Source organism: Oreochromis niloticus, linkage group LG7 (genome assembly GCF_001858045.2).
Source record: "Oreochromis niloticus isolate F11D_XX linkage group LG7, O_niloticus_UMD_NMBU, whole genome shotgun sequence".
NCBI lineage: Eukaryota > Metazoa > Chordata > Actinopteri > Cichliformes > Cichlidae > Oreochromis > Oreochromis niloticus.
In genome coordinates, this window is record NC_031972.2 from 7,649,659 (window position 1) to 7,668,726 (window position 19,068).

The 19,068-nt window shown below is 40.5% G+C and overlaps 1 protein-coding gene across 1 annotated transcript; it reads left to right on the forward strand.

Moving 5' to 3' along the window:
• Positions 1 to 50: 50 nt before the first annotated feature.
• aars1 (alanyl-tRNA synthetase 1) lies at positions 51 to 18,707 on the forward strand. Its single transcript, XM_003439447.5, has 20 exons — positions 51 to 207; positions 1,965 to 2,120; positions 2,291 to 2,479; positions 3,073 to 3,218; positions 6,127 to 6,318; positions 7,716 to 7,860; positions 8,141 to 8,286; positions 8,405 to 8,513; positions 9,072 to 9,222; positions 9,988 to 10,112; positions 11,575 to 11,719; positions 11,807 to 11,985; positions 12,716 to 12,829; positions 13,074 to 13,280; positions 13,384 to 13,568; positions 15,922 to 16,030; positions 16,540 to 16,653; positions 16,761 to 16,967; positions 17,383 to 17,496; positions 17,586 to 18,707. Exons 2-20 carry the CDS (start codon positions 1,977 to 1,979, stop codon positions 17,763 to 17,765), a joined length of 2,901 nt encoding a protein of 966 aa, XP_003439495.1. The 5' UTR covers positions 51 to 207; positions 1,965 to 1,976; the 3' UTR covers positions 17,766 to 18,707.
• The last annotated feature ends 361 nt before the right edge of the window (positions 18,708 to 19,068 follow it).

The following is a 19,068-nucleotide window of genomic DNA, read 5'->3' on the forward strand; positions in this document are numbered from 1 at the left end:
CACGGAGGTTTGTATCGCTGCCGTGGCGGGCTCTGTTAAGAAGGACAGTAGATTTGTTCAATAGGAAAGCAGATTCCTGACGTTTCTGTGTAGCCGGACCAATTGGAGGCTGTCGTAGGTGTGACCGCTGGTTGTGCTTTCCTTCTGTTTGAGCAGCGTGGAGTGAAGGAGAAGTACCTGATTCATTCTGCGGGAATAGCGGCTTCTGTGAGTATTTTCATGTGTTTAAATGTAGTTGAAATAAGCTATCTTCATTGTACTGTTCAGCAGAATAGCCTTTCAGTTAGAGCAGTGTGCCGAACTGTCTATCTCAGCCTGAGTGCAGGGAGGTAGCTTGATTAACTGGCTAACACATTAGCCTGCTAACGTCAGATCAAGCTAGTGCCTCTACCTAGAATAGCAATTATAGTCAGCTGACTAGCTTACATTGCAGACTGTCGGTTTTTGGTAGCACTTTAAGAGGAAATATGTTGTATCACATGACTGTCACAAATTTGTGTGGTCTGGAAGTTTATGTTAGACTTGCGAGATTAAGTTCACTGGTTTTGTGCCATGGAGACAGAGAACAGGGCTGTTCCTGTCACTAACCTGAAAGATGGGTCCAGTATTTATCATCAACCTGGTCTCCGTCTACCTGTTCTATGATTATATATGTCCCTATTTTGTCTTGAAAATGTACCATTATTTATTTCTCAAAACCACTGGGCTAATACTTACACCCCACGTCTTTTCTTTCTCTGGTTGCCCGCTAAATGGTTTGTTGTCAGGATGGGGACATGGGCTGTTTGTCATCCACTCCTTATTCCCAGAAAGCTGAAAACACCAGCTGAGGTTTCCTTTGGCAGTTAGTTTACACCAATGGGAATTGAGCTCTGCTGCCTTTTAATTATATATGGTATCACATTTTTAATGAAATATGTGTACTGCAAAAGTCCAAATAAAGTGCTTTTGTTTCCATTCTTACCTAAAATTGGATTTGACTTCATGGTTTAAGATTAGAGCATTGTGCGCCTCACCTGTCTTACTGGATTCCTGAGCTGCTGTTGTTTATGAGGAGAGCCTCAGGCCAATTAGCTGCAGCTAGGTTAACAGCCACACCGTACAAACAGACTTAATTTTAAGCTTTTGGTGTGGAGTGGTAAAATCAAAACATGCATGACACTTGAATGACCGATAAACAATTTCATAATGTTTTGATACTTTATGGACAAAGTCATGTATTTTCTGGCCAATACTGGACGGTTCTTTAACCAGCCTTTAAAAGCACTGACAAGTGTATAATTCTTTTTTTATTATATGGGATTGCCTTGAATGACATTTTACTACCTAAAAAGGAGCTACTTCAACAGCTTCCAACAAAGCACATTACTTGCATTTAAAATATGACAGAAAATTGTACAACCCCAAACTTATGCACCAGCCTTGCCAGAGCTCTCGCTAGTTGCAAAGTCATATGACAGGAAGAGAAACCCATGGGAAATTGCTGATGCTGTTAATTAAGGCAGTGTTTTAAACAGCTGGTTAAAAAGCTTTACCCAAGATGTGACACACACACACACACACACACACACACACACACACACACACACACACACACCTACCTACCTACCTACCTACCTACCTACCTACCTACCTCTTCTGTACTTGCCAAATTAGTATTTGGATACAAGAGCACTAAGAGTGTACCCTTAAGGTGACTACTGCCTGAAAGGGAAGAACAGGCCTTAATTGTGTTTTAATAACTTAGTAGAAAAGTTGCTGTTACTCAGACCAAATAATCATCCACCTCTCTAAATGGGACCAGTTTCTATGGGTTAAATTATCCTTCTGTCTTTGACCTGGAACAATTTAATTGGACCAAGAATTAACTAAAAAAAAATCACTGGCTGCATTTGGACAAGACCTCCTTAAATGTGCTTGATAGCTAAAGTGTTTCTTTTCTCTGTGTGTAATTTTGTTCACAGAGCTTCTTCAGAATGGACTCCTCCTTGAATGCAGCTCAAATTCGCCAGAAGTTCATTGACTTCTTCTGTCGCTATGAGCACCAGTATGTTCACTCTTCATCCACCATCCCCCTGGATGACCCCACGCTGCTTTTTGCCAATGCTGGCATGAACCAGGTACACACCATGTCTTTCCCAGCACTGCTTCCTACACCATGGCTTTTTTTTTTATGTACCCACTGATTCACAACTTTTAGAATAGGCTCAGAAATCAGATCTAGCAAACTTTCTTGAAAAAAATAATTTTTTTCTCAAGATTTTTTGTTTTTGCACCTCATTTCCTTTAGTTCAAGCCCATCTTCCTCAACACTATTGATCCATCACATCCCATGGCCAGGCTGCATCGTGCTGCCAACACCCAGAAGTGTATTCGTGCAGGAGGCAAACACAATGATCTGGACGATGTGGGTAAAGATGTCTACCACCACACCTTCTTTGAGATGCTGGGCTCCTGGTCCTTTGGGGACTACTTTAAGGTATTACATTTTTTTCATCCAATACATCAGTTTAACTTTTTTGTTACTTGTATTTTTAGTCTTTCCCACAGATTTAGATCATGTTTGTGGAATGGTGCTCGAGTATACACACACGTTGCTGCAAGCGCTTTCACCATTTATAAATTTCTCCTCTGCAAATATTTTGTTTGCCAAGTATTTTGTGACAAATGTATAACTGGGCAGCATAATCTGCTCCCTCTCAAGTCAGTCTACAACTCTATAACTTCTTTGTCTTGGACAGTAGCTGTTCAGCTTTGTAGTACTGGTGAGCTCATTGTAGAGGCACAGGAAAAGGGCACTTTCAAAATAAGAATGAGGGAATTGTTCGCTAGTATGGAAAAGGAGATAATTCTAATACAAAAATGCTTGAACATATGAGCCTGGACCTCATCTCATTCTTTTTATATTTTTGGGTAAAGTGGTTAAAGTTGATTTATGTGAGAATCTTGCTGTTCTCTCCTTTCTGTCAATGTTGCTTGTTATATTACAATGACATATTAATTATCATTATTAATGGACAAGACGGTGTCTAAACAGCTCTAAATTGTTATTGCATCATTTTTGCTCTGCAGGAATTGGCCTGTAAGATGGCCTTGGAGCTGCTGACTCAGGAGTTTGGTATTCCTTTAGAGCGCCTGTATGTCACCTACTTTGGAGGTAATGAGGATGCAGGCCTGGAGCCCGACCTGGAGTGCAAACAGATCTGGATGGACTTGGGGTGAGTGAGCCTTGGGAGCATTGACTGTATGTAAAAATAGATAAAGCTTGTGATGTGAAAAGTGAAACCAGTTTGGAAGTGCCTTAAACCTGCAATCTTTTTAATGGCCAGAAAGAGGCGGCGACATTCCAAAACAATGTCATGGTCTGTGGGAAAATGGACCTTGGTTGCTTTAGTAAACACTAGGTTTCTGGGACCTATTCCAGGAAGCAGGTTTAGCTAACAACTCTTGAGTTTATCAACCCTGAGCTGAGGAAAACTGTGGGTCTAAAAAGAGATTAAACTTCAACTTTGAGTTACAGAGGGTGTCAAATGTAAGGGTGGCAACAGTGATTACTTCATGAATTTATAATCCAGTCAGAAAAAAATCTATATAGTCTCCATTAGGGCAGGGCAGTATGGCCAAAAATATTTATCACGATATATATTTGAAAATTTGCAATAACGTTATTACTGACGATATAATTGACACGGGACAAAATGCTTTTCAACTCCACAACTTTATTAGTGCAAAAAAACCCCGTCAATGTATTTTCACTTAAACAAGTAGCTGTTTTTTATGTGCATTAAAACTATATAAAAATTTAATAGTGAAAATGCAAATTCCCTGCTGACAGTTTAACCAAAAGGCATTTCTAGTGGAAATTGGCCGACATATCCTCAGCATAACCATGTGTAATATCCACAAAACTTAAAAAGAGGTTATACACACACAATACGGTAATATTATGTTGAAGCACAGTATGTATTGCTCCGTGAGCCTCCTGACTACGGTAGCTGTAATGCTCCAACAATCCATCAAGCGGTGCGGCGTCGTACTAAAACATTTTTTGACAGATTTTTGAGTGCCGTGTATCACAAAAAATCATTTCGAGGTCAGTAAGCACAACCAGAATTCACACATAAGGCGCACCGGAGAAAATCAAAGGATTGATTTTAAGTATGCCTTATTTTCCGAAAAACAAGGTAATAACGACGGCCCACTTGCATGCTCTACCAAAAATTGTACTTTGGTGTGTATCTGACGGACGAAAACCAAACCAGTTCCACACCACTGAAGTTGCACCATTTTTACAAACCAATTCTGGTTCATCTGTTTCATGTAAGTGATCCGCTTTCACCCTTCTCATTCTCCGTCGCCGCCATGCTTTTTCCGCCATGTGCGTATGAAAACAAAGGCACCGTGTATGCACGTTTTATCCATATTCTATCGCGATATTTCATTTTCTTATCATTGCCTAACATTATACCAGTATTACCGTGAACGGTATGATATGGCCCATCCCTAGTCTCCATCTTTCTAAGTCTGTGACTTCATGATAATGTCTTAAATTCAGAGTATGAATGTTGACATTTTTTTCCAATGAAAATCAGCTAAATTGGTCTCAATGGGTCGGCCCAGGACTGAATAGTCAAAAAGGTACCATTGGCTACATAGCAGCACCAGTAAAGATCACAGACTCAGACTGTGACTGACTGTGATCAGATCAGGCTCTGATCCATTTCCACTCTTCTCATTTCTCAGCTCATTATCACATCTGGATCAGTTCATAATGGCTACATTTTTCCCAACATGATACTTTATTCGAAATAGCTCATCCTCTCAAAAACATACTTAAATATTTAAAATATTCAAGTATTTTATAGATTTTAAATATTAGAAAATATTTGAATATTTAAAATCTAATGACTTTTCAGTTGAATGTGAAACTGTTACTGAACTTTTTCTATTAACTGTAACTAAGTAAAACATCTGTGGCTGTAAGAGAGCAGTCATCTATCAATTAGATAGATTAAAGTCAGATTACATCAGATTGAAAATGGACACAATGGGAAATATTAAAGCAGAGATTTTCTGTAAATCTCTCATACATTTTTTCCAGTAATGGCAGAAAAAAAAGAAATTCTCCATTTTACAAAAAGTGAGGTTGCTACATTACATCAATAGTCAATAGACTAAATGTTCACTGAATAATTATTAAAACAATGATATGGCCATAAACTATAATTAATTATATTTTTTATTTAATAAAAAAACGTCTGGAGGACAGGTCTGCCCTGAAGTCTATTGCTGTCTGGGTAAATGATCCTGGGTAAATAATAAAAATCTGTCAGTAAACTGTGATCGGTTTCTCCAGATTTTTATCATCAGTCTTTGTACATTTTGTCCCTGGCAGGTTGCAGCTGAATAATTGCATTGCTGGCAGAGTCACCCATGCTAATAAAAATTACTGTTTTTTGCACTCCTGTTTTTTAAAATAAATATCATGATCATCACTGACACACGTTCATATTCTTCAGTCTACTGGATTCAAAGGGAGTCTCTCTTCTTTATTTACCCATTGTCGGTGAGTTTGATTGATGATGGCTTTCTTTCCCTACTCATGCATGGTCTTAATTCACAGTGAACATACTCAGAGTTGATTGAACTTGCTCTGATCAGCTGTTCTAGAAGAGGAAACCCAGATTTGCTCATTTCAGAGTTCAAGTCAGACTATATTTTGAAAACTCAGATCTTGATGAACATGCTTTCTGGAATATAGCCTTGATCTAATTAAATACAATATGATTTTTATTTTACGTTATGATCACCGTTGTATGTGAGATGTAGCCCTTGTCATCTTGTCACATCTGCATTCAAAGCACCAAGATAACAGCAGCTTGGCAGTTGGTTAAAAGTATAAGTAAAATCTATGAATTTTCTTGATTTGTTAAAATGGATTTATGTTTGTTAAATAACACTACACCTTAAAATAAAAACAAGAGTTCAAAAGTATTCATTACAATCCTGGTGATCTGATCAGCAACAGACAAAAAAATGTTTTGCTTGTCGAAGATTCATTTGTCTTTTTCATCTTAAGGGAGTTGATTCAAGTTCTGCCTCTCTCTGTTTCTTTGTTTGGTTTAGCGTGGATGAGGCTCGCATCCTGCCGGGCAGTATGAAGGATAACTTCTGGGAGATGGGAGACACCGGTCCCTGCGGCCCCTGCAGTGAGATCCACTACGACCGCATCGGAGGGCGAGACGCCTCTCACCTGGTGAACATGGATGATCCCAATGTGTTGGAGATCTGGAACCTGGTGTTCATCCAGTTCAACAGGTAACACACTCACACACACACACAGACAGTGAAAAATGATCTTACTAAGAGGACTTTATGAATCGATGATCGCATCCATGAAGCAAAATAATTTGTTAAAGGAATAATGCTTTTGCATTAAATTCACACATTGTTTCACACAACATCACATGCTGTGTTAAAAGAGTAAGTAATTTCTTCCCATGCCTTATGAGGCAGTGTAAAATCTTCTTGGTTCATTGCATTCGTTTACACCTTGTGGTGTTTTGAAAATGACTTACAGGATTAGTCCTGTCAAGGCTGCTGGGCTACACGAATCCATAGTGTTGCTTTGTCCTCAGTTCCAGCAGAGCTCGCGTTTGCTTTCACATCCGTAGTTGTGCTCGTTTGGTGAAAAAAATGCCAAAGAAAAAAATGATATGTTGTTAAGTTCTTTTTCTAGTCTGTGTTCACAAGCCTTAAGCACCCAGCCTTTTGAACTTGCACTCAACATCGATCCAGTAGTGAAGTTAGATTCTGTTGCAACAATGTAATGTTTTTTATGCGTTTATGTCTTCTGCTGTCTATAAAATCTCATGGGGGTGGAAAAAAGATAAGTAGGTTTTTTTTGTTTTTTGTTTTTTTCTTTTAGAAATACTGATAACAGGTATAAGCAGAATGAAAAAGCACTGGAGTAACTGCTGGAATACAGGGACCTGTAAAAGCTCAGTGCACCTTATATTAACTTACTATATTTCCATGTTCTGAACAAACAGGGAAAGACTGTATTCACATGTACACGTGGTGTATAGGCATTTTCACACTGTAATTAGCAAAAAAAACAAAACAATGCTTTTCTGATGTTTTGTAGTATTTCCCAGCATATTTGAACTAAACCACAGTGAAAAGTTATCACTGACAGCAATTATCAACACAACAGCAGCCGTGTGCTTAAATTGGTTTCAGATTCACCTGAGCCTTGTTACCTGTTCAGCAGGTGACAAAAAGAACCTGTGTGGCAGCAGCATACCCTTACATGAATCTAAACAAGGAACATGGGCTGGAATTTGAACACACCTCTATCTGTTTTGGACAGGATGTTCAAGCTAGTGAATCAGATGCACACTCCCACTCTCCACACCACTTAAAACTAAATCTTTTCTTAATGCACTCCAAGAAATTTACTGTCGAGGAATTCTCACCAGTGGGCCTATTTTTATGGAAGAGGGTAAATTAAATACAGGATAACAGCAGTCTTTTTTTTTTATAAACTGCAAACTACAATGGTAAATAAAAAGAACAGTAGTTGCATATAAATTACATATATATGTATGTTTTAGTAATAACAAGTGTGTACCTCTATAACAAAACAGCACTGACAAGAGGTCTTAAATCTTTTTACTGATCAGTGAATCTGTGTTTTTTTAACTGTTTAACAGAGAGTCAGAGACGGAGCTGAAGCCGCTGCCTAAGAAGAGCATTGACACAGGGATGGGTCTGGAGCGCCTTGTGTCTGTACTGCAGAACAAGATGTCCAACTATGACACTGACCTCTTCATCCCGTATTTTGAAGCCATTCAGAAGGTACAGAAGTGTCAAGGGTTTGTGTGAAAGAGAGAGAAGATCTATCCTTTACTCGACAGTTCAATGAAAGAGAAATTATGATTAGATTGGGCAAGATACAGTAAATAGTTATAGCTACTGAATCTAAATATCAAAACTCTCCTTATTCCTATTAATTAATCTGGTAGTATGAATCCACACAAAGTTGCCTTAACAGCAGCATTTATCGATGTGTTTATTTACATTAGAGGAAGAAGTTTGGGGCCCACATATCTAACATGAAGAATATGATCTATTTCAGGGTACGGGTGCTCGACCTTACACGGGGAAAGTAGGTGCTGAGGACGCTGATGGTATCGACATGGCTTACCGTGTGCTTGCTGACCACGCCCGCACCATCACCATCGCCTTATCAGATGGCGGTCGACCTGACAACACAGGAAGAGGGTAGGACATTGTTAATTGTTTAAATACTCAACAGACTTAACAGTGATGGTTGCAAATGAAAAGTTTTGTGGAGCCTTTTTTACACATTAAAATATGTTGTTGTTTCCACCATGTTTAGCTACGTGTTGAGGAGGATCCTGCGCCGTGCGGTCAGATATTCTCATGAGAAGCTGGGTGCTCAGAGAGGCTTCTTTGCCTCTCTCGTGGATGTAGTGGTCGATTCCCTGGTGAGATTTTCTTTCCTTTGTAGTTCACGTAGGCATTACAGACACACAACTTGCTGTTGTTTGGGTTATTGTCATGAGGGTTACGTTAATTTTAGCTGTTTTATTCTCTGATCTTGTAGTGTGACTGGGTTAATGCTGAAGACAGTCTTTCTCTTACTTTTTTAAATAGCATTTCCTACTTTAGAAGCCAAAAAAACATTTGTTCTGTTCTACCAAAACTAGTTTAATGACATTTTTCTTTTAATGTTTAATTGCATTTACTAGATAACAGCAGGGAATAGAATTTACTGCAGGAAGCTTTCCTTATTGCTAACATTAGATTTCAAATGAGACTTTGTTTTATATATTCTTAATTTTGAGGTGTGTATTTTGTATTTTCCAGTGTTGTGAAAATATATGACTGTTTCAAAAAATCTTGGTGTTTAGTATTACTTAACATAAAACACTTAATAAACTCTAAATGACGTGTCTTGTTTTTACTCCTCCTTTTCCATTTCTTTCTTTCTTCCCCCCTCTCTGTCTACATCTCCATGGGTCTACTTTGACTGCATCCTCCAGGGTGAAGCATTCCCAGAGTTGAAGAAAGACCCAGAAATGGTGAAGGACATTATTAACGAGGAAGAGGCGCAGTTCCTTAAAACCCTCAGCAGAGGGCGCCGTATCCTGGATAGGAAGATAATGAGTCTGGCTGACACAAAGACAATCCCAGGTGAGACACGTTAAAACACATTAAACTTTGTTGATTTTTTTAGTTGAGAGTGCAGTGTTTAGTGTAATGTGTGTAACTTTCTTTTAAGAAGTTCACTGCTCTGTTTTTGTTACATCCTCCCTCAATTATCCTCTTCATTTTATCCTTTCTTCACCTTTCATCTGTCTTCACCACCCACATGACTTCTTCTTTTCTTGGCTCATTTTTCTGTCATTTCTTCCCTCCTTCAGTTGCTTTGTTTTCCCGCTTTTAATCCCATCAGAATTTGTTGGCATTATGGATCAGTCTCTTCCTTCATCTTTTTGTCTGACTGTCATGCTCAGTGCCTCAGAGCTTCCCAGATCAGTACAAAAATACTCACTAAAGGGAAGGAATTACAGTTTGAAAAGCTGAAAAATTCATCAATTGATGTTTCAGACCATAAATTCAAGCGACATAAAAATTGATGCACATTCTGCTTTGCTTATAAACGTAACCCTCCAAGGTTGTTAGTGTACACTGTAATGGATTTTTTCAAAAGTTGTATACCTCAGGCAAACTAATATTTCTTCATTGTCACAAAGTGTGTCCGAATCATTAGTGCACCCTGCAAACATCAGCTGCTACAAAGCGGTTTATTTGTGCTTTTCATGCTTTTACTTAGCCAAACAAAGGCTCCAATGGATCAATATTTTTTTATTGTCTGACTCAAGGACATAAGTGTTTAAGCAGTGTTGTTTCAGACACTCACACTTCTGTCTTTTCTCCCTCTCTCCATGCACAAAGGTGACACAGCATGGTTGCTGTATGACACATACGGTTTCCCTCTGGACCTCACCTCCCTTATTGCTGAGGAGAAAGGCATGGAGGTTGACCTGGCTGGCTTCGAGGAGGAGAAGAAGGCAGCACAGGTGAGCAGATGATTGTTTGAATATGGCCTTGACCATCCTGTTAGCGAGACTCTACTGAACAGTAGTTTTTGTGTCCACTCCTGTGGGTGCACTGTTTTGCTTTGTGTCAGCATTCTCCAGTATTGCACTGTAAGTCAGAATCAGGAGTCATGCACCTGCTGTTTAAATAAGCCTACATTTACTTTACAGTTCGGTGTGAATCCCTTGTTGTTTGATTAAGCCAAGAGATTGATTTGCTTTCCGTAAGACTGCAACCTCTGATTTCTATCCCACACATTTCATCGACTTTGTACGAGCCTCATACCAATACTGCAGTTCTCCTCATTCCCACTTGGGGGAGTTTGACACAGCACACAATCACTGTACAATATCTCCTTAACCTTTTATAGAGTTACCAGTTTATTAGATACACCTGTGAAGCCTCAAACCAGTTTTTCTCAGCGTTTGTTTGTTTTTTTTTTTTTTAAATAATATCACGTAAGTACTGATTTATTATGTGTCTTGAGGAAGGAGAACAAATTTAGGAACATTGCAAACTTCAAATGTTCTCAGTGGTCTTTCACATGTGAGACTTGCGTTATCCAGAAAATATCTCATTACACTGCAATATAAAGTGCCTTGAGGCAACTGTTGTTGTGAATTGGTGCTAAGTAAATAAAATTGAATTGAATAAATATACAGAAGAAGAAACTTGCAAAATATCTCATAAGTGGGATTTCTACACTTCTGGGTTTCTACAGCTATACTACATTGTCCTCTCTTTCCCCCAGATTTTGCTTCGTCATGGCTGTAATTTCTTCTCCCTTTATTCTTTTCCCCTCATCTTATTGAGCTGCATCCATTCTGCACTAAAGCACTACATGTTTACAAATCCAATTGCTCATTTAACTGTTATGTGCTTAAGCAATGGATGCAGTCTGAGCCAGTTTACCTGAAACTTGTCTTCTGGCTGTCCCCTCGTTTGTTGCTGTTTCCTATTGTTTTTCTGAGTTGATTAACATTTATGTTGGCTAGAAATCGACATGTGCATGCTTTCAGTTCCCATCTTTGAAACCTGTCTGTAAGAAAGTGAGAGAGCTTATAATCTTGTAAAGAAAGGGAAAGAGAACTCTCAAAGCGTTCCTTGGGTCTGATATTGTGCCGTCTCTGTAGCACTCCCGGAAAGTCACTCCATCTTCCACACTGATGTAAATGTAGAACGCTTAACATTATTCGATATTGGTGTAAATGTACAGGAATTTAACTCATTTTATCTGCTACAGTTCCGGGAACTGATTAAATGAATTATGCACAATCTTGCACAGTCATTACTTAAAAATGTCTAATCTTTATTGAATGATTATACCAGGCAAATTGTGATTGTCTTTTGCTATCAGTCATTCTGTAATTTAATTGTAAATGTTTCTGTATTTTTTGGGTTATGACTGAGCACGAGACTGTTTGTGTTTGTGTGTGTGTGTAGTTGAAGTCCCAGGGTAAGGGCGCGGGAGATGAGGACCACATCATGTTGGACATCTACGCCATCGAAGAGCTGAGAAACAAGCAGATACCCGCCACAGATGACTCTCCCAAATACAATTATACCTCAGATGAAAATGGCAACTACCGTAAGTGATGCATAGAAAAGCACTATATAAGTACAAGTCCATTTACCTTTTAAAGTCAACTGATCTGTATCCTATTATTGTACCCAGAATTCCAGCAGGCCTCAGCTACAGTGCTTGCTCTCCGTCGTGACCGCGCCTTCTGCGATGAGGTGACCACGGGTCAGGAGTGTGGCGTGGTACTGGACCAGACGTCCTTCTATGCAGAGCAGGGTGGACAGACATTTGATGAAGGCTACTTGCTCAGAGAGGATGACAGTACAGAGGATGTAAGTGCAATAAAAATAAATTGAGGGAAACAACACCTTGGTTCATGTGCTTTTTACACTTCTGTAATGAGCTCTGTTAATCCTGTTGGTGTTGTAAAAAAGGGCTTTGATAGTTTCCCTTCATTAGGGTAATTGTCACAGTTGGAGTTTGTTTTTCCTCCCGAACACACTGCAGGTACAGAGAGAAATCGAGCTTTACCTTTTGTCGACTTTTAACTGGGCGGATGAGAATTGCACAGTCTGTCTTCAAAGCTAACACATTTGTTCAAATAGCACTTCTGGATCTGATAGCTGCTGGAAATCATGGCCGCGAGCAAACAGCCCATCTGCTTGGCGAAAAAGCCTGCCAAATGAATTATCATAGTTCTGACAGAAGAATGGACAAAAGATAATAAATTGTTCTTGTCTCTCGTCCATAACTGAGAACTTGAATGGCATGAAAACATTCATATCAGAGTTTCAGCAGAACATCTGTGGGGGAGGGTGGGGGGGATCCATTCAAATGCCAGCACTTCATTTCTTTTGTATGTCTTTATGTATTCTTCTAGTAATTCTCATATTTGCTGAGAATGTGAGAACTTTCTATAAAGAGCTTTGACTTATTAAGTCTTCGTGTTCTCCAAAATATTTAATCACACAGACACACAAACCATCAGACTGCCTTCAGCCAGGAGTTTTTCTTTTTGACTATGAAAACTTTTGTTTGAATGTACTCTTCTGCTTTTTGCAGCGCATGGAGTTCTCGGTGAAGAATACGCAGGTTCGAGGAGGTTACGTTCTCCATGTGGGTACAGTCTATGGCACACTGAAAGTTGGAGACCGTGTCACCTTACACGTAGATGAGGTGAGAATTGAAACCGGGATATTGACCCTAGGTTTTGAAAAACAAAAAAACACAAACAAAAAGCCAGCTAAGTAAAAGAGATTCTAGGTATGTTGAGCTTTGACTCTGGTTGGCCCCTGGTTGATGGGCCTTTGTGACTTCTTTGTGTACTATCAGGCAAATAGGTGTTTTTCAGCATCTAAGCTTCATCTGTCTTAATCCCTCTGAATGAAGACAAAAATATCTATCCACACACACTTTCCAGGCTCGCCGTAGACCCATCATGAGCAACCACACTGCTACACACATCTTAAACTTTGCGCTGCGTGGGGTGCTAGGGGAGGCAGACCAGAGGGGCTCCCTGGTTGCCCCCGATCGCCTGCGCTTTGACTTCACTGCTAAAGGTGCTCTCAGCACGGATGAGATCCGCCGGACTGAGGAGATCGCTTGTACCATGATAAAAGATGCCAAGGTCAGTGGATGGAGTGAAATCACCAGACAGTTTTATGAAGAGAAAAAAATGTTAATCTTTACAGACCTTTATTTAATATTAATATTGGATTTTAACTTTCCAGACTGTGTACGCAATGGAAGCAACCCTCGCAGAAGCCAAAGCGATTCAGGGTCTGCGCGCTGTATTCGATGAGACATACCCCGACCCGGTCCGTGTCGTGTCTATTGGCATTCCTGTCCCAGAACTGCTGGCAGACCCCAACAGTGCTGCTGGTTCCCTCACCTCCATCGAGTTTTGTGGTGGAACGTGAGTATGGCACTTGTTTTCAGTCTTTGTGCATTTCTGCTCACACGTGAGGGGGAATGCAAATCAACCACATGGCTGTTAATTGTTGGGTCAACTCAGCGTGGTTTCCTCTTAACGAGAAGTTTTTATATGTGATGGGTCTAAGGAAGCCCGTTTCCGCCACTAAAAAAAAAAAGTATCCATAACTCGAAATTTCGAATTATTTTCTTAAAATTTCGAGTTAATACGTTTCGAGAAAAGTAACTCGAAATTTTGACTGACTTTTCTCAAAATTTTGATGTAATAGCTCGAAATTTTGAGTTAGCACTGCCAATCAGTAATCTACGTGAATGACATTATTTCCTTGTTACCCAGAAGCTGAAGCCCTCAGCTACAAATGCTAGAGCTAAGCTACCAGTATTACAGCCAGTCATGAATGCACATACTGCTGAGTATTTTCAGCGTGGCTTCACAAATGATAAAATCCTTGTGATATTATCTGAATCACATGGCGTTACTATTAGCAAACGTACTCTCGAAAGCGCCAATTTGTTGCTATGCATTGGTAGCTCATGATCCGGTTTTGAGTGCACATTCCTCTGTGCCATATCCTTCCGGGTAACAAGAAAATGACGTCATTAGTTAGTAAGTTGGAATTTCAAGAAAATAACTTGAAAATAACTAATTTCGAGTTATGGATACTTGGTGCTAAAAAATCAAGGCGGTGTGGAAATGTCAAACACCCTTTAGACTTACGTATTAAAGTGCTTAATTTGAGCCAATTGTTTAAATTCATCAGATTTTTTTCAGTATTATTTTGTTTGTTTTTTTTATAATTCAACCACTTGGATTTTAAGTCTTACATTTAGGGGCAACTGTGCCAACAGAGACAGCTGTACCCGCTGCCTACCAGGCTTCAGCCTGAGCTGAACTGAAGACCGTGTTTCTGATAATGAATCTATCTGACAAATAATGTGGCTGATTTTTGTGGTACAGTTTTCCAACAAGTTATAATTATAGTATTATTTTATTTTATGTCTGTTATTAGCAGGGTATCCATCTGTGCGTTGTCTCCCATTCATTTTTTTTTTTCCAAAGCTCGCTAAGTTTGCTCTGGTGGGGACCAACATACTAATGTTTAGACTTCAAAATGTGGACTCCACTGGTAGATGGAGTAATAGCTATGGCCGTGTTTAATATACGGTTTATGGCTTGGACACTTCAACTTCAGATTGTACAGTTTGGTGCTGGAACTCAGTTTCTATCGCTAACTATATTATTGATGGGTTTCTTGTCTGTGATTTAAAACAGTTGCAGCCGTTCTCCATGAATAATGGACGCTAATTGTCAGTTTGTCAACAGTTTCTCAAACAGAGAAAATGGCCTTCTGTTAGTGTTTGCCTAAAAACCTCAAACCAGTTTTTCTCAGCTTCACTCCTTTTGTTTGGAGAGCTGCCTCATTCATTATCATGTTGTGATAATGAATGGTGACAATGTCTATTTGTTTAACAGTGTATTTCACAGATGTTAGTGATGTTTGGGAAAATGCAGGGGGGGGAAAAATGAGCAGAACGACAACATGTGGCAGGATGAAAAATCCAAGCATGGTAACATTTTTCTTAATTTGATATGCTGCGTTGATTCAAGTGTGTTTGCCATTCCATTACTGTGTGCGCCCTGAGTGGAATCAAGTGTGCAGCATGAACACAAATCAGTGTACAAAAGTCCAAATACGCGCATTTGCATTGGGCCGATAGTTTTCAGACCAGCCCAGGGGCGGTGTGTAAAGTGGAAAGCGTTAATTGGATTTGTGCATCTTTATGGTGAGACGAGCGTGTCCCTTTGCAGACAGAGGCCTGGAACATTTCGTCAAGCTCAATCCACTGATTAGACTTGCTCCACTGACTCGTACAGTGTCTGCTCCTGGCTGTAAAATTCACCTGAATGCCCAGACATCTTCGCTCTTTCACACGTTGTGTTATAGCCTGGCTTTTTATGCCATTTTGTGCTGCAGGAGCCAATATTCCGAGCTATTTTTGATGCAAAGGCTGCGAGGGTCGGTTCAGATTTTAAGCACCGCAAAAGACATTTGCATTAAGCCCATTCTTCATCTTCTTTTTTCTTTTTTTGGTTTTAATTGCACATCCTTCCATCTCAAGCTGCTTCAGGTTTCAGGAAACTGTTGGTGTGCTTCTTGATGCTGTCTTTGATGTTGTTTTAATCTGCAGCCACTTCAAAGAGCCTCTCATTCCTGCTGCTGTTGTTTGGTAATGTTTTCCTCTCTGCTCCTCGTCCTCTGCTGCTGCTCGCCCCTCTCCTACTTCTCATCTGCCTCCCGCAGTTGTGTAACGTTGTTGTTTTCTGTTATCCACAGCCATCTGCAGAACTCGGGTCACGCCGCGCCGTTTGTCATCGTCTCAGAGGAGGCCATCGCTAAGGGCATCCGCCGCATCGTTGCAGTGACAGGAACAGAGGCCCAGAAGGTCAGGACACACACACACACACACACACACACACACACACACACACACACACACACACACACAGCTTACACTTACTGATGTACTCGCTCAAAGCGTTACACTCATGTACTCACTTCCACCCCCACATACAGAGAAGGGTTTAGACAACATTTTAAAGACGGTAGCCCCACAGAGGGGCGGTGGTGTCTTGATGGTGAAATGTTCACACTGGTAACTACAAGCACAACTGATTAAAGGAAAATTTGTCCGAGACAAAGCAACATTTGGGTTTCTGTGATGAAACTTGAATGAACGTTAAGGTGAACACTGTAGTAAAAAGAAAAACGTAGCATTTGCACCCCTCTCTCTTCAGGCCCACAGGACAAATTTACTATTTTTAGACAATAATTAGTCTTTAATCTTTTCCACCAGTCGTATTCTCTTCTCATTCTTCCTCCTCATGTTTCTTTGCCCTTTTTGATCTTTGCCCCTGCCTCACTCCTCACTCTGCTGTGTCGCATATCCATCAGGCTCAAAGGAAAGCCGATGCCCTGCGCCAGTCTCTGTCTGCCCTCGGAGACAAGGTGAAGCAGCAGACAAGCCCAAACAAGGACACACAGAAAGAGATTGCTGACATGACTGAGGTAAATGGGATGTTTGGTTTAGAGAAACATTCCGAGGCAAATCAATTGTGGAAAAATTGTGAAAAATTGCAAATTGCGCTGTGGTAACATCTCCGTCTCCTCTGCAGTCGATAGGCACCGCAGTGATCTCTCAGTGGCAAAAGGATGAGATGAGGGAAACCCTGAAGGGCCTGAAGAAGACCATGGATGACTTGGACCGCAACTACAAGGCTGACATCCAGAAGAGGGTTCTGGAGAAGACGAAGGAGGTGATCGAAAGCAACCCAAACCAGCCGCTGCTCGTCATGGAGATGGAGACCGGAGCCTCAGCAAAGGTGAGAGTCAAGACAGAATATTTTTTGGGGGGAAATGAAGTCTGAAAATCAGTGGCAGAATTCTTATGAATCTTTTTACATGTTATTCCATAAAAGAACCATGTCCTTGTTGGATATACAGAGCATAAAGAGAGAGCACATTTATAATCCAGTCCCCCGAGACTTCATCAGCATCCTGTACAGAAATAAATTAGGAGTGCAAACAGTATTAAAATTCACTTTATCTCTGCACATTTTCTCAGGCTCACTTAGCTTATCTCACTGTGTTATTGCCACGGGACTAAATCAGCTCTGTGGCCCATTAGTTGTGACCTTGAGACATCAATAGTGCTGATTAGGAGATGTTTTTTTATTCTTCTATTCCCACATCCTTTTTTCCCCTCTTTACATCCCTCTTTCCTTCTTTCTCTCTCAGGCTCTGAATGAGTCACTGAAGCTGCTGAAGTCGCAGTCCCCTCAGACAGCTGCGATGCTCTTCACTGTAGACCCAGATGCTGGCAAGATCACCTGTTTGTGTCAAGTCCCACAGGTATCATTCAGTGACATGTGCTAGAAGCCTTGCTCTCAGCATTTTCCATGGATTTAACCCTTTCCACCCTCCACCTTTCCTCTCTGCAGGATGTGGCTAACCGTGGCCTGAAGGCCAGCCAGTGGGTTCAGGAGCTGTGTCCCCTGCTGGACGGCAAAGGAGGCGGCAAAGACATGTCTGCACAGGCCACGGGCAGGAACACACAGTGCCTGCAGGAGGCGCTCCAGATGGCCAACGAGTTTGCACGGCTCAAACTGGGAGAGAACTAAGAGGCGAGAGGGTGGGGTCTGTGTGGGAGGTGAGGTTACAAACATATCGGGGAGTGAAGTGGAAATTAGTCTGAAATCTTTAAACATCCTGTCTTCGTTTTTCCTCTCCTCCTTTAGACTTTGCTAGGTTTCTAACCTTTCTAAACTCAACCACTGATGCTCAGCCAGCAATAAATGAGCCACTCGTCTTTACTTTCTGCTTTGCCCTGTTAAAACTAATCTCTCTGGGAATAACTTGAACACATAAGATCCACTCATAACTGAAGGAGGATGGCAGATGATTTCTATTTTACTGTGTCCAACTCATTTTTGCATGCAGAGGAAAAGAAAAGGGACATACATTTGATGTAGCCTCCTACAAGTACTGTGCAGCTCAGATAAAGTGACAAAAAATTCCTACCTTGGAGCACAAAGTGGGCTCTCGACACACCACCATCCTGCCTCCGTGTTTAGTTTCATCTCACTGTAGTCCTGTTTGTTTAGAAACAAGCCCCCAAGGCACTTTGTCCTTCTTTTGGCTTCCTGTGCCACTTGGGCTCAGGAATAACAGTCAAGTTGACCCAGCTTGGATACAGTATGAATAATGTTTATCCTTTGTTGGCAGAAAGCAGTTTGGCTCCGTCCATGTGTATGACAAAAGCCTGTGTGCTCTCCTGTGATTAGCTGGACTGGAGTTGTACAGTACATGCAGTAGCTGTATTATAGTCTTCAAATAACAAGCCATTTTCTGACATGTAATAAAACAATGGGTTTAATTTAGTAAATTAAGAATTCACTAACTGTAAAATGATCATGAACATGTCTAGTAACCAATCTTTGTGACTTCATGCTGCTGACATTTAATATTGATTAATTAAATGCAGAAAGTTTTGTTATTGTATCTGCTTCCTGTCACTGAAATGTCACGTTATGGGATGGAATAAATACAGCTGACAAATGCCACATGTCTGTGTCATTCCTGGTAGATCTGTGATGAACTTTAGCTTATTCATTTTAGATGGGCAGTTATGGATTTGAGATTGATCTAAACTGAAAGCACTGTTCATAAACTGTACATAAAAGATGGCTGTAGCTTCCACGTCTCAGTGTCTAATGACCAGCAGGGGGCGACTCCTGTGGTTATATAGAAATCTGCAGGAAAACAGCCCTTTATGACTGAAAAGTTGCTACTGTATGAGCTTCACATTCAAATCCAGCTCTCACTGGATTATAAAAGCTAAGAGTGTGACCCTCAAATTGAGGTTATCTCTTACAGTCTATTGATACTGACACAATCAGCTACTAAACAAAAATGCGACCCAAT